Source organism: Sinocyclocheilus grahami, unplaced genomic scaffold (genome assembly GCF_001515645.1).
Source record: "Sinocyclocheilus grahami isolate Dianchi unplaced genomic scaffold, SAMN03320097.WGS_v1.1 scaffold1868.1, whole genome shotgun sequence".
Classification (NCBI taxonomy): Eukaryota; Metazoa; Chordata; class Actinopteri; order Cypriniformes; family Cyprinidae; genus Sinocyclocheilus; species Sinocyclocheilus grahami.
The window spans coordinates 98,159-121,581 of record NW_015507047.1 but is presented as its reverse complement, the minus strand read 5'-3'; the positions used below and the strand labels follow the sequence as shown (position 1 = coordinate 121,581).

The 23,423-nt window shown below is 39.6% G+C and overlaps 1 protein-coding gene and 1 long non-coding RNA gene across 4 annotated transcripts; both read right to left on the bottom strand.

Annotated features, from left to right (window-relative positions):
• Positions 1-5,748: 5,748 nt before the first annotated feature.
• LOC107573103 (gastrula zinc finger protein XlCGF8.2DB-like) lies at positions 5,749-22,082 on the bottom strand. Of its 3 annotated transcripts, none has more exons than XM_016259544.1 (2): positions 21,758-22,082; positions 5,749-6,833 (listed from the first exon to the last, which is right to left on the bottom strand). In XM_016259544.1, exons 1-2 carry the CDS (start codon positions 22,059-22,061, stop codon positions 6,112-6,114), a joined length of 1,026 nt encoding a protein of 341 aa, XP_016115030.1. In that variant the 5' UTR covers positions 22,062-22,082; the 3' UTR covers positions 5,749-6,111. The 3 variants fall into 3 exon arrangements, with proteins under 3 accessions (XP_016115030.1, XP_016115031.1, XP_016115032.1); XM_016259545.1 differs by lacking the exon at positions 21,758-22,082 and adding an exon at positions 14,087-14,171 and having other exon boundaries at positions 5,749-7,019; XM_016259546.1 differs by lacking the exon at positions 21,758-22,082 and adding an exon at positions 13,083-13,148 and having other exon boundaries at positions 5,749-7,019.
• LOC107573106 (uncharacterized) lies at positions 15,838-17,228 on the bottom strand. The gene is made up of 3 exons (XR_001607444.1): positions 17,150-17,228; positions 16,822-17,049; positions 15,838-16,716 (listed from the first exon to the last, which is right to left on the bottom strand). It is a non-coding gene; the product is annotated as an uncharacterized lncRNA (long non-coding RNA).
• Positions 22,083-23,423: the final 1,341 nt, after the last annotated feature.

Sequence of the window (23,423 nt, the reverse complement as noted above, 5' to 3'; positions counted from 1 at the left end):
CTACGGAATTCGGGCGGAAGTAGTAGGTCATCCGGGTACTTCTCGGCATACTGTTTTTCGAATACTATGAATTCGGGCATACTACTCGCCTCGCATACTGTTTTTCGCCTGCTATATAGTATGGAAGTATGCGATTTCGGACGCAGCGCTAGTCTTGTTCCGACCTAGCCATTTTATAGGTCGTTCATTTTAAGTAAATAAATTAACACAAAGTATTTGCACCTGGATGAATGTTAAATATATATTGATTGATTAACTACTTGTCGTCTAATTGATGCATTTTGTGGTTTAACAGCCTAAATGAAAAGATGTTCATTTTATTGCTTGGCCATTTGGGGTCACTAAATCACAAATACCACTAAAAGAGTGCATGCGCACAGTCAAGAGTTTCCGAACGGTGTGCACATATTTACAGCAAGATTTTAAAATAAATCCAGATAGTTGCGTGGAAAACAGCGTACGCACATTTTAATGCCTTTTTTGTGCATACGCAACGTTTATACACGAGGCCCCAGGTCAAACCTCCTGCCAGGGTGAAGATTTTCAAAAACTCCAGTTGGCAGCCTCGAATTCCTCCATATGAACAGGACAATTTTTATATCAGTATTTATCTCACATTACAAACAATTAATATCAAAACGTATGATATTTAAAAAATTTTTAACATGTTTGTTTTAACAAATGTTGAAAATAAACTTGTAACTTTTAACATTTAAAATTTTAATTCAACAGTTTTTCTTTCGTTTTTTACATTTATGTTCAAAGCATGCCAAATAAAAAAGTTGATACTGCTGTGAAATTAAATTAGTCTTTAACTAAACAGGCTCATCTTTTTTCTTTAGTCTCACCGACTGAACAAATGAAAGAAACCACTGCAATGATGATTTGCACACAGCAAGCATGTGCTTTCTGCAGATGAACTTCTTGCATTTTACACACATCATCTCAAAACTTTTCCGCTTTTCCCCATCACCTGTATTCACCTCTGTGGATCTGGATTCATCTGCTTGAACTGATTCTACCAAAGCTACAGCCGCTGCTGCTCGAGGTGGGCAGGAGCGTCGCTGGATTTTAGGTGCGATGAGTGCTTTTCCAAGCTCCGCCAAGAAAAGCCGACGTTTGCACAGTTTGCCCTCATTCCAGTTTGGGTTGAACTCACGCCACAGGACGAAGGCATTATATGCTGACACATCCAAGATGTTATAGAAGACCACCAAAGACCACCGGGCAAGTCTTGCACTGGCAGATGTTCGCTGATGTGAGTTTGTCCAAACTGTCAACTCCTCCTTTCGTGAAATTATAGTCCAGTACCAGTTCTGGCTCCAGGTCCATTCTTGCGCTCCTTGATGCTCCTTTTATTTTGGACCGTAGGAAGCAATTGTTGCCGTTTCAGAGAAATCAAACGTCTGTCCTTCATATCCAGAATCTCTCTGGAAAGCGCAGGCTTGTTTTTACTTTTTTTTTTATTTGTTCTAATCATGGTCAGCTTTCACTTGAGTAGCTCTTCACCAGGTTTGTAGGATGTAAAGAAGTTGCCACATGTTATGCAGTCAGTGACTTTGCAGCCCTTCACTCATTTGAAGAACAACATCCAATGAATCAACTGTTTAAATGATTCGGTTCAATCGCAAAGACTTGCTTATTAACAGTGCTTTGCTGCCACCTATTGGCGGTTTTAATTTTTTTTCCATGTTTTAAATCATTTCAAATATCAGCATTCAACGTTTTATGTTTAATATATCAAAACATTATTTATGCATTTGTAACTGCAGGTTAAATGCATTCAACAGTTTTTGTTTCTACAGTCCAAAAGTAGTCAAATAAAGCGCACGCATCTATATTAAACCTCTTAACCTTCCAGTGTACCGCCCGCGGTACATTGCGTGCTTTGAGGGTTAACTTCGTGACATATATTCGTGACCATTTTAAGATACAATCAACACAGCAGGTACAATTAGACTGCTAACAACCAAATAAACCATTACAAATCTGAAAGAACTCACATATGAAGCCTCCTGTTAGTCCACTGATTCAAAACATTCCAACAAAAATTGTGTAGTTACACTGTAAAGGGTCTAGACTATCCAATTCAGTGAAATATTTAGTCCATAACACATTTATGTCGATAAACATCCATGGAATGTAGTAGTATGATTTCAAATTAGCCGACAGAGCAATCAAATCTATGACGCATTCTGTAGTGTAGCGTCTTTTCACATGTAAACATTACAGATTTATTGATGTCAAAATGGCCGCTGACCTCTGCCCTTTAGATTGACACCTCATTTGAACCAATAGCTGCATCTAAGGGGTGTCAACAGGCAGCAATAGCCAAGGGGCGCCCAGGATGAAGGATGGTGCCGCTCTCTTTTTGATGGACAGTAGATCAATCCAGTTGCATCAGAGTTTTCAAATGACTGTCGTATCTGATAGCCAATTAACTTCTGAAAAGATTAATATGCCGCTTCAGCGGGACGATTTAACCTGTCATGCACAGAAGTCTGTGTGTGAAGTATTACGGTGACTCGTGCGTCAGTGCGTAAAGAGCATTTTGAGAGAGTTTACGGGTAAAAGATGGTTAGAGGTGAAAAATGGCAAAGAAAATGAGAAAAACTAACTTTTAGCTTGAAGTTGTTGAACAATGTACTCGGCATGACAGTAGGCGCGTTTCCATTACCCTTCAAATTGCGCAAATTGAAATTGCGAATTCGCCTAATGGAAACGCGTCAATTTCGCAATTGATTAAAATTTTTTACAAATGCAATAAAAATATTGGTATCGGTACTCGGTATTGGCAAGTACCAAAAATAAAAGTATCGGTATCGGGCGGGTACTGGAAAAAGTGGTATCGGTGCATCCCAAATTAAAATATAACATTTAAAATTGTAAAAATCCTGTTAGCGCCCCTGGTGTTGAGAAGCAACATCATAAGCCAGCTGGAACACCTAAATGAAGAGATTGCTGTTATCAAGCAGTTATCTATAACAAAACAAACCTCTGCAGCTGCCAGAGGATATGTTTGCTACTATGCAATCTAGACTTGAGGAGGAGGTAATAAAAGTGTCTGCTAAATACATAAAGACCTTTGTTATGACACTGGTCTAAGGTCAGGGAGGTTACATAAACAAAGAGTACTGTACCTGCTTTTACGGTTTTCACGATTTTCTGTTTTGTTTTTCTGTCACACCACTCAAATACTAAGCAATCTTCTCAGGATTGGGAAAAGCCAAAAACAAACAAAAAAACAATTTATGATGCTACTGATTAAAAACGCAATCACTCCTTGACTAGTGGTCGACCGATATTGTTTTTTTTGACAGCCGATGCCGATATCTTGGAAAGCAGGGTGGCCGATATAATTGTATTTATTTCATTTAATATTTAAGAAATTTGAAATAATTTGAAAATGGATTAAAAAAATAGATGTGTAAAATAAACATGCTTATACTTTAAACGACAAAGTGTTTTCACAAATAAACAAATATTTAATAAAAATCGAATTAAAAAGGAAGTAAACACTGTAACCAACAGAGCACTCATTTAAGGTAAGGTAACACTCATTTAACATACAGCACACAGTGAAAATGACATGAATATGACATTGGGCAAAAGCATGAAGCGCAGAATAATTTGAAATCACGAGTTTAAAGTTTGTCGATCGCGCATCTCAGTGAAGCCTAACTCTCCTCCTGTCCGTATTCAATTCACACGGACTGACCGTCATGCAGAGAACACGTGATCATGCAGGATACAAATGCACACTTCACAAGATCTCACAGCTGGATTCGACTAAGTTTGCAAGGTTTTTGAAATTAGCTAGATGTTCTTTAGTCATTCAAAGATTTGTTTAAATGATATAAATGTGTATTTGCTGAATGCTGATGGCAAATGAGAAAGTATTATAATGTTTGCCTTTCTATTTACTAACAATATAAAAGCAATCGTTGCAATACTTTTTTGTATACATTTTAATTCCTTTACCAGTTCTATCTGATAATTTAGACAGACTTAGGCTACGTCCACACGAAGCCAGAGCTTTCCCTATCCAATCTTTTTTTCCCCTCGTCTCAAGAAATATATGCGTCCACACGAAACCACAAAACTGACACAAAACGATGTAGTATACATGCCAGACCAGTGTATGGCGCTGTAATTCTGCCACAGAGATGCACTAAAAACCGAGAAGAAGACTTGGACTATGCGCATAAACCTTGCGTGCGGTATACAAACAAACATGGAACAATACATTTATTAATCTGTGTTAATGTTAGTTAATAAAAAGATAATTACCTAGTCGGTGTCAGACTAGGGGCGAGACCTGGGCTGATGACGTTATCGTTTCAGAAAATATACGGATTCGCTGTCCACATGAAAACGCAAGGGGGACGTTTTCAGATTTATCCGATCTGGGACCCTTTTTAAAAAAAATATCGGTTTCACTCTCCCAAAACACCGGACCCGTGTGGACGAAACGCCTATACGATACAAGATGTATGCGTATACAGCTAAACGCGTCTCCGTGTGGACGGGGCCTTAATAATCACTTAATAAAGACTTAATAATCTGTTAACGCCGACAGCGAACAAGAGGGAGATTGTGAGCACCGTGTGTTCAGGCGCTGCGGTTCTCAGCGCCTTCAAAATAAAAGTCCCGCCACGAATGCATCGGCCAAACAGAAAAACTTATCGGCCGATGCCGATATTTGAAAAAAATGCCAAATATCGGCCAATATATCGGTCGACCACTATCCTTGACCAAGATAAAACGTAAAGAAAATAAGAGCGGACTTCCTGACTACAGCAAACTCAGAAGAAAAGTATTTACAATCTGAAACAAAAAGGCACCCAATGTCTACTTCTTCTATGGTGATGGAACATGGTAATATTTACATTATTTACAATGAAATCAAAGGGCAACACACTTTCAAACAAATGACAAAAAAAGACAAGGGCAAATCAATAGCCTTATTAAAAAAATTATATATATATATACACACACACACACATATATATATATACACACACACAAGGACATTTTCCAACAAGGGGGAAAAAAAATCACTCTAAGCAGATTATAGCAGTTTATCAACTTTAAAATAGATTCAACATCTCAAATATACCAACTCAACTCTCCCTCACTTTCCAGCATCCTAGGAGCATTTCAAAAGGTGCCGGTCTTCAGGTGAGAAATCAGCATGTGCACCTGAGTACGTCCAATTAGGGGGTCTTAAATCAAAGAAATTCACACTGGTTTGGAACTTTAGAGAGCGAGTAAATTACTTTAATTGGGCAAGCCGTTCCGGACAGATGATGTAGGACATATGAGTAGCACATGCGCTGGTGAGAATATGGTCTCGCAAGAACCAACGTTTGTTTACAGGAGCAAAAGAACCAAAGTTTCCTTGCTTTAGCAAAAGAAAACCAGTCTCCTCTTGGCTTATGTCGAAATCCTCCAACATTTTTCTTTACACATCCTCGTTTTGTACTTCTAATTCGTGACCAGTGTTTTGTTTTCTCACTGGCACATGCGCTACGCATACGTCCAACGTCATCCGTCCGGAACGGCTTTCACGTACAACAGTTAGTGCAAACTAGAGAAAACCGTTTATAGCGTTTTAAATATGGATATTTTTCTTACAAAAACGCATCAGTTCGTTACAGGATGCCTTTATTCACCCCCCAGAGCCATGTGAGGCACGTTTTATTATGGATGGATGCACTTTATTGGACTTCTTTTGGACTGTTGAACAAAAGCACCCACCCACAAAATAAAGCTTGGAAGAGTCAGGAAATTTTGTAATGTAACTCTGGATTCGTCTGAAAGAAAAAAAGTAATATACAGTATGCATAGGATGCCTTGAGGGTGAGTAAACTATGGGCTAATTTAAATTTTTGGGTGAATTAACCCTTTAACAGTAAATGTAGTAAACGTAAACATTTTCTTCAGTGTGATGCCTCATGTGAGTATTAAGTTTTCTTTGGATCAGAAGCGTTTTCCTCAGTGACGGCATGTGAAAGGCTTCTCTTCACTGTAAATTCTCACGTGAATTTCAAGGTTTGCCCAGTTTTCAACAGTGATGGCACAATGAATTCTTTACTGTGATACGAGTCATTACATGATTCTTGTCTGTGAAACTCCTTCCGCAACATAAAATCCTTCTATCGAGTGAATCCTTGTCTGGCTCAAAGGTTTCTCTCCAGTGTGAATTCTCATGTGGCCTTTGAGGGTTCCGTTTTGAGAGAAACTCTTTCCACACTGTTGGCAGCTGTAAGGCTTCTCTCCTGTGTGAATTCGTATGTGCCTTCGAAAAGCTGTTTTTTTACTGAAACCTTTTCCACATTGTGGGCAGGTGTAAGGTTTCTCTCCAGTGTGAATTCTCATGTGGTATTCAAGGTTTCCTTTTAAAGAGAAACTTTTTCCACATTCTTGGCAGGTGTAAGGCTTCTCTCCTGTGTGAATTCTTATGTGGGCATTAAGAGTTTGTTTACGTGTAAAACTCCTTCCACATTGAGTGCATGTGAAAGGCTTCTCTCCGGTGTGAATTCTCATGTGGATTTCAAGGTCTCCTTTTTGAATGAAACTATTTTCACACAGTTTGCAGCTGTAAGGCTTGTCTCCCGTATGAATTCTCATGTGCCTTTGAGAGACTGTTTTTTTAACAAAACTTTTTCCACATTGTTGGCAGGCGTAAGGTTTCTCTCCAGTGTGAATTCTCTTGTGGACTTCAAGGTTTTCTTTTTTACTGAAACTTTTTCCACATTGTTGGCAGGCGTAAGGCTTCTCTCCAGTGTGAATCCTAATATGGACTTTAAGGTTTCCTTTTTTACTGAAACCTCTTCCACAATATTGGCAGGTTAAATGACTTTCAGCTCCTCTCTTTTGAGCTCTTTTGTGTGAAGTCGTTTTAGTCTGTGAGGAACTTAAATTCTCTCCAGTTATGAAATCATGATGTTTCTCATACTGAACTTTGTCTTTCGTTTCATTCAGTTCTTGACTCTCCTTTTTCAGCAGCATCAGGTCTAAAGCAAAAAAAGACCCAATACAAGTTTTTTTAATGACAAAGCAAGACATCACATTCAGGCATGTAAAGGATCAAAACCAACATGCTGTATACTACCCACTAAGCTACTGAAAGAGGTGTTGCCTGTAATCCTCTATAGCAGGGGTCTCCAAACTTGGCCCTAGGGGGCCGGTGTCCTGCAGATTTTAGATCCAACTTTCCTCAACACACCTGCCTGGAAGTTTCAAGTATACCTAGTGAGACCTTGATTAGCCGATTCAGGTGCGTATAATTAGGGTTGGAGCTAAACTCTGCAGGACACCGGCCCTCCAGGAATTCAGGTGCGTATAATTAGGGTTGGAGCTAAACTCTGCAGGACACCGGCCCTCCAGGACTGAGTCTGGTGATCCCTGCTCTATAGTGTTAACTGAATGAATGATGCATTTATATAGCGCTTTATTGTGTATTGTTGTACACCCAAAGCGCCTTACAATCATGAGAGGGTCTCTCCACAACCACCACCAGTGTATAGCATCCACCTGGATGATGCGACGGCTCGCCACACACCAGCTACAGGTGGAGAGGAGACAGAGTCATAGAGCCAATCAAGTGGTTGGGGATTATTAGGAGGCCATGATTGACAAGGGCCAGTGGTGGCAATTTGGCCAGGACACTATGGTTACACCCCTACTCTTTAACGTCTCATCCGAAAGATGGTACTTTTTGACAGTAGTGTCCCCTTCACTATACTGGGCATTAGGACCCACACCGACCATAGGGTGAGCACCCCCTACTGGCCTCACTAACACCTCTTCCAACAGCAACCTAGTTTTCCCAGGAGGTCTCCCATCCAGGTACTAACCAGGCTCAACCCTGCTTAGCTTCAAGTGGGCAACCACTATTTGCTTTCTTTAGGAAATGGCCCAAATATTTCTCAAGCTGGCAGTTATCAAACCCGTAATGAAAATGCTTGACTCTGGAGAACTGGTTAATTATAGACGGATCTCAAATTTGCCATTTATGTCTAAAATGTTAGAAAAATATTGTCCTCTCAGCTATGATCGGTTTTAAGGAGAAACCATATTTGTGAATCATTTCAGTCAGGATTGTAGTAAAGAAACTGTACATATTAGAGCTTCTAATCACTGTTTTTTTGTTATATAATCATGGCTGCATTAGGGATGGGCCGTATAATTAGGGTTGGAGCTAAACTCTGCAGGACACCGGCCCCCCAGGACTGAGTCTGGTGATCCCTGCTCTATCGTGTTAACTGAATGAATGATGCATTTATATAGCGCTTTATTGTGTATTGTTGTACACCCAAAGCGCCTTACAATCATGAGAGGGTCTCTCCACAACCACCACCAGTGTATAGCATCCACCTGGATGATGCGACGGCTCGCCACACACCAGCTACAGGTGGAGAGGAGACAGAGTCATAGAGCCAATCAAGTGGTTGGGGATTATTAGGAGGCCATGATTGACAAGGGCCAGTGGTGGCAATTTGGCCAGGACACTATGGTTACACCCCTACTCTTTAACGTCTCATCCGAAAGATGGTACTTTTTGACAGTAGTGTCCCCTTCACTATACTGGGCATTAGGACCCACACCGACCATAGGGTGAGCACCCCCTACTGGCCTCACTAACACCTCTTCCAACAGCAACCTAGTTTTCCCAGGAGGTCTCCCATCCAGGTACTAACCAGGCTCAACCCTGCTTAGCTTCAAGTGGGCAACCACTATTTGCTTTCTTTAGGAAATGGCCCAAATATTTCTCAAGCTGGCAGTTATCAAACCCGTAATGAAAATGCTTGACTCTGGAGAACTGGTTAATTATAGACGGATCTCAAATTTGCCATTTATGTCTAAAATGTTAGAAAAATATTGTCCTCTCAGCTATGATCGGTTTTAAGGAGAAACCATATTTGTGAATCATTTCAGTCAGGATTGTAGTAAAGAAACTGTACATATTAGAGCTTCTAATCACTGTTTTTTTGTTATATAATCATGGCTGCATTAGGGATGGGCGATATCTTATCATTTGCGATATATCGGTAAAAGTTCTACCCAAGATAAGGATTAGTATTTCCACGGAGGTGTTTATCGATAAATGAGGAGCTCCTTCTACGATCTGGAACTGGTTTTGGTTAAGGCTGTACAGTGCAGAAAAATTGCTCTGAATAAATGTACTACAGTAGCATGTGTGCGATACAGTTTTTAATGTGTATGAGCCTGTTTACAAACCTGTTGTCCAACAAAGATATCATTTATTGACATGCTTTTTCTCCAAATTAACTTAACATAGTTGAGTGTTTGAAATAACTTATTTTTGTGACCAGACATGGTTTCATATTACAGAATGATAGTACTATATACAGCGATAAAGATTATGTCGATTAGCATTGCATTATAAATACACTTTCCAAATACCCAAGACTGATTGAAGAACAGATAAACCATATATTTTGTGCAATCGTATGTTTGTTTTCAAGTTTCATCAGATAAATTTAATCAGTAACAAAAAAATTTAATCCGTAAAAAAAAACAAATCTCCATTGTGCGTTTTATTCAGCGATAACTGGATACCTTTGTCCACATTAAGGATTTCATGATTAAATCCTTATATTTCATTGTTACGGTTTCTTAAATATGAACAAACTGTTTATTCAATGTTACTTTTTTCCCTCTCTTTCTATGGTCAATTTATGAATGAACGTGGACGTGAATCTGCCACTGTAGAAAATAATAGAATAACGAGGGGTTTTCTTCACGGATTTCAATTTAACATGCGAAGTAAAGTGAAGTGTTGAACAGTTTTTTTCCTTCTCTTTTTTGATGACCTTTGTCAAAACAAGTTTTTTTTTTCTTTGGACATTATAGAATAAATTTTACCTTGCAAACTATTCTTTGGAAACCGCCAACAATAATTAACCTGTTTAATCCCAATTTTTTCCCAGACATGAAAATATCCAAATGAGGTGTTAATAATCCATAATTAGTTTTTGAACATTTTTTGGAAAAGTGTGTAAAAACATTTGGTGGGATAATGTGTGTATTGAATTAACATGTTTCTGCAGTCAAACAATTGTTATATATCTTATCCCAGCTATTTAAGCTGTTTGATCACATTCTGTGGTTACTATAAAAAATCTTTGTACAACACTGATAGGAATACTGAAATAAGACAAAAAAATTCAACCATCAACGTATTTCAAAAATTTTACTTTTTTGTAACATATCAAATTGTTATATTAGTGCTACCAGTATTACAACATCAATATTGTAACTTATTTGTAACATTTGAACTTTTATTTTGGGCAATATTTTGTCATTGCAACATTTTATTTAAATTTTCGCTAATAACTGCAATTGGATTTATATGTAAACCTAAATTCAGTTATCCCACCGGTCAATATTGTGACCCATATGTTTACTCATTTTATGACCACACTCAACAAAACTGAGTGAATCTATATATTAATACTAGTGCTGTCAATCGATTAAAAAAAATTAACTGATTAAATCACACATTTTTCTGAAATTAATCAATTAATCGCGATTACTCCCACCTAACATTAAAGTTTTAAAATATTCTTTTATATTGCAATAATTTCATATTCAATCTACAAATTAATGTAGAAACAACAAAGTATATATATTTTAAAATTGTTTAATGCCATCTTTTTTTTTTTATGACTGAAGGCAAGTATCACTGATAACAACTGTCTCTATGAATTTCCCCCCCAATATTTAACCATTGACTATATTACAGTATAATTGAGAGCTATCAGTTTAACATTAGACTTTAAAAAGATCTAAAGCTTAAAACTACATTAGTTATTGATTTCCTCTTTTTTATTTTGTTCTTTGATTAACAGACATCACAGTAGCTGGTTATTAGGATATTTTGGCTGCTACTTTAAGAGCTGCCGCTGCTGAACTTGATGCAGATCTGATACTTCTTTAAATGTGACTCATAAATAATAAATACTTACATGCAGTTAAGGCATCTTTAATCGCTACTTTTTGTAACTTCGTGACTTGACGATATAACCATGACATTGCATGCTTGTAGTTTCTTTCGTGCTTTGAAATGAAATGATAGACTACAGTGCGCGCTGCCGTATTTGTGCGTGCAATTGAAGAGTACATGCTATGCACCCAGTATAACGGCAGACAAGAGCGGAAAATTAGTTTTTACTGACATGGCCTGACAGCATCTCATCTGACCAGAGTTCACTGATGTTCTACTGAAGCTTCTCGTCACCTGTAACGTGTCCGCGCGTGTCTGAGAAGTCTCCTATTTGATGTGATCGTAAAGACGTTCTGCCTCTGAATAAACGTTTAGCAGGTGTGAGTGGGGTGGCCAAACCTAGCTGCGCCCTTGCGTCGACTGCATTAAATACTTTTAACATGTTAAACCGAAAAAATTAATCACCTACGTTAACACGCTAATTTTGACACCACTAATGAATACTAGACCCCACAAGTCCCCGTGAAATCAAAATTAAAGTTTTTTAGGTGTTAGTATCAATATGTTAGTTTTAGTGCTGGGCGATAATTCGATAATGATAATTATCACGATATAATTTTCCTTGATAAAACGATATGAAGAATTCCATAAATGTTCAATATATTGTTTATAAATGCGCCAAAAGCAGAACGAAACAGCGCGACTCATTTGAATTGCGCCACACAGACCGTTTATCCGCGCGGATCAAAGTTCAAACTGCCGCGTGGCGTGAGCTCACTACAGTAGATGCGTTTACTTGCTCACGCGAACATTAAGCAGTGCTGTGAGATCCCGTGTGAAGCGCTTGAATTCAGCGATGAACACAAATGACTCGGTGAGTTAAACAAGTTTAAAGCCAAACAGGAGAAACACTGTGCGCAACGAGACAGTCAGAAGGCTTTTCAATTTACAAATCGCCATCATTTACCATGGATTTACTGTAGTAGCACTCACTGCACCAAGGTATTGTGGCAGAAATGTGGGATTCACACTGAATTTTACTAAAAGAATAATGGTATATAATTGTAGTATGTATTTGTGATTAAGCCAAGACTAAAGTCTCAAAACCAAAGAGATATTCTTTATCAAAGTTAAGACTCTGCCACGCCCCCCTAAAACGGCTCGTTCTAACACGCCCCCACATATCTACCTCACTATGTGGAAATATTTGCATAATGCCGCCCAAATGTTCACGCAAAGAAAGAAGGCGTGGTTTCAGTAACCGCAGTTAGTGTTGAAGCAGCATGTCAGGGAGACGCTGTGTGTTTCTAGGCGAAAGCTAAAGCACTTTATTTGGTCTTCCGAAAGTAGATGCATTTAGGAATCTTTAAGATTACTTACAAGAGAACAGCAATGCATTTTATGGACAACCGTTTCGTGAGCCTAGGAGAGGAGGTCATTCTGACTTTGCTATGACAATCTGGCGCTTCTGAATCAGCTACTCTTTTGTTATTAGTTTAAGTATTTGCTATTGACTGTTCAAATGCGGAGTTTTGCGCATCGTGTGTGTGTGTGTGTGTGTGTGAGAGAGAGAGGTGTTTGAGAGAGGCGGGGCATAGAGGACCTACAATAATGTACAGTATTTGAAAAATAATGTGTTTTTTGAACATTAAAGCATGTCAACATATTCTGTTACACCAAATACACAAAATAATGATCTTTAAAAAAAGCATCATATACTAGACACCTTAACGATAATGTGTACCAAAAATCTTTGTCATATGTTAACTTAAGCTATACTAGCTTTTTTTTATTTTAGTTTTGATGCAGTCATCATCTTCTCAAGGTGCAAACAGGAATTAAACTGCTTTGGTCATGTGACAATTTGCACTAACCATGTGAAGCTGCACATATTTGAGACCCTTTATTTTTTCCATATTTGCAGGAAGTGCACTAAAACATCAGTCAGTAAAGTTTTTAGAGCTTTATCAATGAAAACTTTTTTTACATTGATAATGGGGATTAAATGGGTTAACCTCCATTTAAAGTTAAATGATCCCAAATGTAACTACAGCACAATCTCCTCATTTTATCAAATCACATCTGTTCATTTTACAGTCCTACTTACTCGCTTTTCAGACTAAAAATCCCTTTCATTCGGGCGAGGAAGCTGGTGTTTGGAGTTGCATTTGCACATCCCGTCATGCTGGTGACTTTATGCCACTGCAATAGATGCATGCTGTATTAAGGTTAATGATTAATTGATTATTTCATCATTAATTTAAAGAGCAAACACAGGAGTGATCAAAGAAAGTTCAGGAGAAGAAACACTCATCCTAGATCAACTTCTGAGGATACATTTACTACGGAGCTTGATAGAATATATGAAAGTCACAACTGATGTTTTTGATATCAACGGTTTGTGTCGCTCAAAACACGAACACTTTGATTTCATGCTGCTGCAGTTCATTATGAAGTTTCTGGCCACTGGCTGTATTATTTATTCATCAAAGATCTTTAAATGAAGAACAAAGATAAACAGCATGCAGTGACTCTACCAAGCTGTGTCAGCTTGGAGAAATTACTTATTATTTTATAAGTAGGCTGGTGTTTCTGACTCATAACTATTTATTGCTTGCAATGAACATTCCCTGTTGAAAAAAACAGCATATGCTGGTTAGGTATGTTTTGACGCTGGGATGCTGGTCCTTTGCTGGTTTATGCTGGTCCTTTTGCTGGTTTAAGCTGGTCCTTTTGCTGGTTTAAGCTGGTCCTTTTGCTGGTTTAAACTGGTCCTTTTGCTGGTTTAAGATGGTCCTTTTGCTGGTTTATGCTGGTCCTTTGCCAGCACATGACCAGCATAAACCAGCATCCCAGCGTCAAAACATACCTAACCAGCATATGCTGTTTTTTTCAACAGGGTTTACTGTTATTTACATGCTAATTTGGTAGTATAGCACTTCTGAGGACAAGCAGGGGGAAAAAATCACTTACAAACAAAACAAATGTCAAATTGAAGTTTACCGTTACACAAAATAATGGTTTTGTTTAAGCTACTTCTCGATTTCAGTAGAGCTGGACATTTTAATAAGCATCAAATGAGTGAGTTCAGCTTTGAGAATAAAAACCAACCTGTTTGTTCCTCAGTATCTTCATGTTTGTCTCTGAATGTTTCTTCAGTCTTCAGGTCTTCACTCTCCTCTTTAATAAACTCCATCTTTGTTTGTTCCTCAGTATCTTCATGTTTGTCTCTGAATGTTTCTTCAATCTTCATGTCTTCACTCTCCTCTTTAATAAACTCCATCTTTATAATAGTGTGTCACGTGGATCTCAGCCGCTTCAGGAGTTATTCTGTGTGCTATAATTCATTCAAATAACTGTCATTTTTACCCTTCCGGACAAATACTTCGCTGCAAAGAGCATTGCTAGTTTTAACGAGTTGTGTTGATTAAAAACACGCACCTTTCTTCAGCCGAATCACAGACGCAGAAGCGCAGCCTTATGACGTCACACCGCCAGACCAAAATAAAAGTCTTCTTCTTCTTCTTCTTTTAGGGTTTACTGGCAGTTGGCAAACAACTTATTGGTGCATTACCGCCTCCACCTGGTATGGAGTGTGAACTATAATGTCTAATATGTATTTTTTTTTAACTCCCCAATTAATTTAGTTTCTCTAAAGATATTGAAATAATAAATTATAACACATTGACACTTTATGCAAAATATCTATAGAGAATGTGAAGGTGACGTCACGCCGCACTGAGTTCTGGGTAATCATTGGTAGACGCCATACTGGGAGGATCGCTTCTTTTCTGCTAGTGTGTTTGATGCGGTGTTATGACTTTTTTTCACGATTTTGGAACATTTCACTATGGTAGGTCATTCCTGCTGTATTAAAAACTGCAACAGCAAGTCGTTCAGGACAAAAAATTTAACAATGGGATACGGTTTTTCCGTTTTCCAATGTGTAAACAACGCAAAAAGGTAACGTAAAGACGTCGCATGGCTTGGATTGCGGCAACAAGACGATAAGACATCAATTATTGCAACATCTCTGAGTCAATAGCGTTTACATGGACCCTACTAATCCAATCGTAATAGGACTAGAAGCACAATCAGAATAAAAAAGTCACATGTAACGTAGACTAACCATGTTCCGTACAGTTGACCTTTTACCGCCAATCGCTGAATAAATACTTCCGGGTCATACATAAAATATATATCTGTGTCATCTTCATTTCTCCCTCTTTCACCCCCGATCACGACAGAGACCCTCCCACCATTTGTTTCAGTGAGATTTCAGTAAGTTTGCTAGGTGCGCCCACTGCGCTTGAAAATGGACGATGGGCAAGCTAAACGTGAGACTGCCGCTTGGGAGGGGAGACAACTAGAGCAGCGAAAATGTACATTTCTATTTAATTTATGCATCTCACAGTATTACAGTCTTTATGAAATGAATATTATGTTATCACAAATTGTTAAATCAATTACCTTTTGTTGAATAAATACTTTGAAATGGGAAAATTTAAACGTCAATTGTGGGCGATGACCACTTGGCGCCACTCTCCGTCTGAGACAGACTGAAGACGCTGTTTGCCCGTCATCCTGCGCCGCAGTCACGATATTTATATTCATAAAGGATCAATTAAGTTAGCGTTATCTTACATTAATTTAATGTTTTAACATTTTTAATTGTCATGCTTTAAGAAATTAAACGAACTCAATTGATTATTTCATTGCCAAATGTTCATGAAGTTATTTAACTTAACATTAACTTAAAGTTAAACACAATGATAGGATATTCAGACATTTAAGTTATTTAATAAGATTTCATACATCAAGTTAACTTATATAATTACAAAACTTTGTGAATATGAACAATTTTATAAACAATCGTTTGAAGTTAAGGTTACATGATTAACATATAATCATAGTTCAAAGGAAAGTCAGTAAAGCAAAATAAAGAAAAAACAGTACTCAAAGGAGAAGTTAAAGGAGGCAGTTGAGGAAGTAAAGGCAGGAACAAGTTTAAGGGCAACAGCAAAAAAAATTGGCATTCCCCACACCACTCTACAGGACTATAAAAAAATAAATATGTCCACAACCAACTTCATCCTAATTCGGCCCTGACACCTGGAGAGGAAGAGGCTCTCCTTTCCTTTATATTCTGGATGGCAGACCATGGCTTCCCAGTGACAAGACCCCTAGTGAAAGTACTGGCTGTTGGGATCATTAAGGAGAGTGGCAGAACCGAGACCACCACTGTAAATCTGGAGAAGGGACCAAGTGATCTGTGGTGGTCCAGGTTCAAGGCCCGGCATCCAGAATTGGCCACTCGGACGGCAGATTCTCTGGACAGAGCCAGAGTCCATGGTGCTATACCGGAGGCCATTAAAGCATTCTTCAAATTGTACGAGGCCCTTTATTTGAAGCACAAGCTGGAGAACAAGCCACATCCCATCTTTAACTGCGATGAGACCTGCTTTGGAGACAAGCCTCGGTCCAGGGAGAAGGTCCTGTGCCAGACTGGGAGGAAACAGGTCTATCAGCAGCAGCAGATGACCAGGGAGCACATCACGGTCCACTGCTGTGTGAATGCAGCTGGGGACAGCATTCTACCCTTCATCATTTACCCCAGCTGCCTCCCAAGTAATGCCTATAGGCTGGATGGGCCCCCCCAACACCCTCTATGGCATCCAGGAGAAGGGTTACATGGACTCCGAGCTCTTCCGGAAATGGCTCCGTCATTTTATCAGATACTCCTGAGGAGAGACCACAAATTTTAATCATGGACCAACACGAGACAGATGTCTCAAAAGACGTAATCATGTTCTGCAGAGAAAACAAAATTAAAATTCTCTGCCTACCTGCCCACACCACACACATACTTCAGCCCCTGGATATTGCGGTCTTCAACCCACTGAAGACTGCTTTCTCCACCATGGCTTTCAGGATGGGTCTGGTGCGAGGGGACATTGTTGTGGCGAAGAAGCAGTTTTCAGCTCTCCTCAAACACGTCTACCCCACAGCTGTCATAGCCCAAAACATCAAGGCTGGGTTCCGCAAGGCTGGCATCTTTCCTCTGTCCAGGGTTGCTGTGGAAACAACCCAGGTAATGTTGACATTAATACAATGATAATTCATCCTCTAAGCTACTTGCATTTCTTTTCTAGTGTGTTAATGAGTTTTACATACGTTTTATTTTCTTAGGTGGTGAGAGTGCTCCCATCTGCAGATGGAAGTGAGGCCACACCATCCAGCGCTCCCGCCACTTCATCAGCCACACCATCCATCACTCCCACCACGCCATCCAGCACTCCCACCATGCCATCCAGCACTCCCACAACGCCATCCAGCACTCCCACCACGCCATCCAGCACTCCCACTCCCACCATGCCATCCAGCACTCCCAGCACTCGCACCACGCCATCCAGTACTCCCACCACACCATCCATCACTCCCACCACACCATCCAGCAATCCCAGCACTCCCACCACACCATCCAGCACTCCCAGCACTCGCACCACGCCATCCAGTACTCCCACCACGCCATCCAGCACTCCCACCACACCATCCAGCACTCCCACCACGCCATCCAGCACTCCCACCACGCCATCCAGCACTCCCACCACGCCACGCCATCCAGCACTCCCACAACGCCATCCAGCACTCCAACCACGCCATCCAGCACTCCCGCCACTTCATCAGCCACACCATCCATCACTCAATCCAGCACTCAACCTACTGACACATCAACCATCACTCAAACACCTTACCCCACCTGTAAAATTGATAGAGTGGCTCACAAAAATGACCTGGTGGCAGCAGGTGTAATCCCAGAGAGTCTGGCTAACGTCCTCACGAGTCCAGCCCTGGAGAGGAAGGAGAAGATGAGAAGTCCAGCTCGTAGGTAGAAAAAGAAACTGAGGAGAAAGAGAAGGAAGAAAAGAAGAGAAAGTGCAAAGAAGAAGGAGGAAAGGAGACAAGCCCAGGAGGCCAAAAGACAAAAGAAGCAGGCACCTCCTCCGACTGAAGATGGAGAACACTGCGCTCTCTGTCGTAGAGTGGTCTCACCTGGCTCAGGAGATGAGGCCATTGACGAATGGGTGTGCCATTTGTGGTTCCACTTGGAGTGTGCAGAAGTGGAGGAAGTGCCAGACACTGACTGGCTTTGCCATAAATGTTGTCTGTCCACATAAAAAAACACTGGTCCGAACCCGAGTTCGATTGCTCCCCCCTCCCCCTGCCCCCGCTGGACTGTGTTCATATTATTTTATTTGGGTCCGACCCGCGGTTTGTTTGCGTCATTAAGCCAGTAGCTGTTTACCCCATTGCTTAGTAACTATAGCGCAGGAGAAGGCGGCAAATGCATAACATTGCTCTAGGCACTTTTATATATTTACGTTTTTGAAGCGTTTGTTTTGTTTACAAAATGGCACTTACGTCTGTCTTATGAATGTGCTGCAAATGCTCTAAAGAACGCTGAAGGCGAACATAAATGAGATATACAGCTTTCTGTTTGCAGCGCGTCAGTCACGCTTGTCAGGAAAGTGAGTAAAACACACAAAAACATCAAATAATACGTCATTAATAGTGGTTCACTTCTGCGATTTGGTACGATTGCGTTCACATCAGCAGCGAACCATACTGGAGTTCACTTGAACCGTTTTTAAGCAGACTCGGGTACGGTTCGCAGGTGCGCACCCGAGTTCGGAAGACAGCGTTCACATCATCCAAACGAACCGAACTCTGACGTCAATCGAACCCTGGTGCGCACCAAAAGTGCTAGTGTGAAAGCACCCTTAAATTCCTCTCTTAAGATCTTTTATCGAGCCACTCTACTTCAGTCATCTGAACAGTTTTCTTCGAAGCCCCTTTTGCTACTCTGAATCGCAAACAAACTAACTTCATCTCGCCTTATTTTCCCTCATTCCCATCTTCTCCCAAAGAAACTGATGTCCATTCGTTATAATCCATATCATCATCGTCTACTACCCGAGTTGGCATTCTGATCCAATCACAAACCAGTTTATGCCAAGCGCCTTCCTCCAAGTCTGATGTTCAGTTCGTATCGCAAAGATTTCACGAACATGCGGCCTATCCAGGTCATTATCTGCTAAATTCCATTTGTCTCATTGTTTAGATTTAATCATGTGGTCAATTTATGTAGGTTGAAATTATATTAGTCACCTTTTATTCCAGAAATATGAAAAAAAAAAAAATTTAATTTTTTATTTAAGTTTTTATTGCGAAGAGATACAATTCACAACATCTGTTTATGACATTTGTCACTTTTACAGCATTTCCAACATATATTCCCTGATCAGAGGAAAAAAATAACTGATCAAAAAGTTCTTCATGACAATAACAGATCAATATCTCTTTTAATTATCTTTCATTTATACAAAAACTATTTACAAAAGAAATAAACAATTCAATAAACATAAAACGGGTTCTATAACAAAAAAAAACATTTGTTTCAATAGGAGTTATATACTCAATCCATTTGGACCAAAAGTCAACAATTTTTGGTAATTCACAAAGAATGTAATTTTCTCCATAGTAAACATACTTTTTACAACATCAATCCAATTCTGTATTTGTGGCGGATTAGGTTTATACCAGCATCTAGTAATAACTTTTTTACTTGAAGCAAGAATTATTCTATACATATATTTGTTTTTCCCTTCCTAGGAAACACCTTGCCCATGTAAAGTACCTCAAAACTCAAATCAACTGAAGTATTTAAAATACTGTATATTCTAATACGTTATGTAGATCTTTCCAAAAACTTCTGATATTAGGACATCCACAAAATATATGAAAATTGTTATCATCCTGTGAGCCGCAATGTCTCCAACACTTTGAGTTGCCTAGAAATGTATTTTTCTGTTTTGGAGTAAGGAGAAACCGAACAGTATTTCTCCAGCAAAATTCTCTCCAATATGAAGAACGGGAGGTTGCCCATTGTAGTTTACATATATTTTCCCAGTCCTCAGTTGAGATAGTAATACCACTTTCTTTCTCCCATCTCTCCTTAATGTACAGAGATGAATCTCTCAGTGCTCTATATAGTTTAGTAATAGTCTTTATCATTGGTTCAGCCTTGTAAGCTGAGGAGAATATTTTAACTAGAGCACTCTTATTTGGATCTCCATCAGTCCCTTTTTTAATTTTCTGATAGAAATGTTGTCGGAGCTGAAGACATCTAAAGAAATCCTTGGAATCTTTGATAGATAACCATTTATTTTCATTCTTGCGGAGGGACATGAGTATATATTTTGAATTACTTTAATACATTTCTCATGAAAATTGAATTTTGTAAGAATACCCTTAAGAAAAAGCCAATGGACCCTTTTCACAAGACACCTTTGCATTAAAATACAAAAAAAACACGGTTAATGCTAATGCGAGGGTGTTTCTAATGCGGCGCCTATGGGAGGGTCGGTACATTTGACATCGTTCTCTCTTCTGACTGCCGTTAACAGTCTCTCTCAATTTTTTACCTTTTATTGAAAGTCATGAAAACACTATCGTCGAGTTTTTCTTTTGTTATTTGAGCAAATGGGAATGCAAAAGATATATTTGTGGTACTCTCCCAGTCACTGCTCTTCAAGTTAACCCAACTATGACGACTTCCGCTGCCGAGAAACCCGGAAATGTGTAAAAGGTCCATCGATCGAATCAAAAGCCTTCTCGGCATCGAGGCTTAGGAGGACAGCTTGGAAATTAGAATCTTGAATGTGATTGATAATTTGGAGAGTCCTTCTAACGTTGTCTTGCGTTTGCCTACTCCAAATAAAGTATGTATGGTCTCTTTGTCCTGGATGAAACTCTCTCCATACATCTAACAAACTTACTTCTTTTAACATTGTGTTTATTTATTTTCTTAATGGACTCGCTATTTGAATGGAAGAGTTCGAAGAATCTAATTTGGGGTCAAATAAAACATTAAAATCCCCCCCCGCGATTAAAGATACCCTGCGATTCAGATGCTATTAGTTCTATCAAAGTCTTAAAAAAGGACTACCGTTTTGTTTGCAGCTCATGGTCTTGTTATAGCAATAAAGGATGTTTATGACAAATATTAGCAGTGTAGCAGCGTTCAACATACAAAGAGTGCATGTGTCTGCTTATTATAGAATCAAAATCAACTATAGATCACAATTGAAAGTTATTACAAGCACTCGATGATGGTTTAAAGTGGGTAAGCAAATACATTAATAATTAAATTTTCAAGTGTAGCTTGATGCTAGTTGTACTTCTAATTATATTTTAGGATGCATTCTTCTAAGCGTTATAGATAGTTTGTTTCTGGTGTAGAACTTTGTTTATCTTCATTTAATGCTGTATATTGAGCAGCGGATTATGTTAAATCCATTTACGAGATACATATCCGAGGAAAAATGCATTGTTGGTCGGCGCCACCTAGTGTGCAGGCGTGAATTCGCCGTTCGTCGGCGATTCGCCTCGCTTTTTCGCATCGTGCTCAGTGTGGAAAGGCCTTAACTCTGTCAGCACTTAAAAGTTGTTAATATCTAGCTCTAGGGCTCCGACTTCATGCAAATTGATGGAGCTGATGAATTATGCGGCCATTCTCGAAAAGACGTAGACCGTCTTTTTGTGGTTAACTAATCCTTTGAGGTTACCTTTTTGGTTGAAACTTTTCTCCAGTGTGAACTTTCATGTGAACTTCAAGATATCGTTTTTGACTGAAACTCTTTCCACACTGAGAGCATGTGTAAGGCTTCTCCTCAGTGTGAGTTCTCGTGTGTCTGTTAAGGTATCCTTTATGATTGAAACTCTTTCCACACTGTAGGCAGGTAAAAAATCTCTCTGTAGTGTGAATTCGCCTGTGGGCGTAAAGGTTTCGTTTTTCCTTAAAACCTTTTCTACACAGATGGCAGTTGAAGGGTTTCTTTCCAGTGTGAACACTCATGTGGTTATTAAGGTTTCCTTTTCTGTTGAAACTTTTTCCACACTCTTTGCAGGTGAAAGGCTTCTCTCCGGTGTGAATTCTCATGTGAGCTTCCAGATTTACATGTTGACTGAAACCATTTCCACACCAGTGGCAGATAAAAGGCTTCTCTCCAGTGTGAACTCTCATGTGGACTTTAAGGTTTCCAGGATCACTGAAACTCTTTCCACACTGAGGGCACATGTAAGGCTTCTCTCCATTGTGAATTGTCATGTGCCTGTTAAGGCTTTCTATATGAGTGAAACGGTTTCCACACCGAGGGCATGTGTAAGGCTTCTCTCCATTGTGAACTCTCATGTGCCTGTTAAGGCTTCCTTTATGAGTGAAACGGTTTCCACACTGTTGGCAGGTAAAAAGGCTCTCCGTAGTGTGAATTGTCCTGTGGACGTCAGGATTTTTCTTTTCTCCAGTTGTGAAATCATGAAGAATCTCATATTGATCTTTCTCTTCAGTTTCATTCAGTGCTTCCCTCTCTTTCAGTGCCATTAGGTCTAAGGGGAAAAAATAAACAAAAAAGTTAACCCCAGTTGAATGGCACAAAGTAATCAACATCAAAACATGTAGATATGTAATGCATGTATGCTAGATCCTATACTGGGATGTCCAAACTTGCTCCTGGTGAGCCGGTGTCCTACAGAGTTTAGCTCTAACTTGCCCCAATAAATCTGCTAGAAGTTTCCAGTACTTTAATATATTTTAATGTTACATCTTCTTATTTAAAATAAAACAAAGCAAAGAACAAGTGTCTTATTTATTATAAAACGTAGCATTATACATCACTTTGTTGTTTGATCTTTTAGGCCTTGTCCACACTTGGAAGCATCTTTTTCTCTCCATTTTGGCCTTCCGTCCACACTGAGACAGCATTTTTGTCCATTGAGGTTCCCTTCCGAGAACTGCGCCCTCTAGCAGGGCTCTAGAATCTCTCAGTCCTAATTTCTCAATGGTGCGACTAAACAAATTCTGAGGTTGCACCGGTGCGACCAGCCGTTCGAGGGGGAAAAAAAGTCTCAGCGACTATGGAAGTCTCCCTGTGCTTCAACAACAGACACACATTAGGCCCATATCATGGTCTAAACCAATCAGAGATAGTGAAGGGCGGACCCCCCCTCTGATTGGCCGTGGTCCAGATATTCCTGTACGTGTGTGTACGTTAGAAAATGCGTGTGCTGCTGTCACACAGAGAGAGGTGAGTAGCCTAGGCCCGTCAGATAAACAGAGTGGATGTAGCCGCGGATGATGAGAGAATATGAAAAGAACGATTGACAACTTCTTCGTTAAGAATGTTAAGTTAAGGCCCGATCCGTCCAAAAATCATAACCAATACTCTGACAACCTCCCAGGTTATGTCAAGCCCTGGTCCGGAGACGGCATGAAACCCGACGTACAGCAATGATGTTGCGTGCGCCCAATTTATAGGAGTCATCGCAGATACATTGAAAAAAAAGACGTCTGTGCAAATTGCGAACAGTGCGTACATGGCATTCCTGA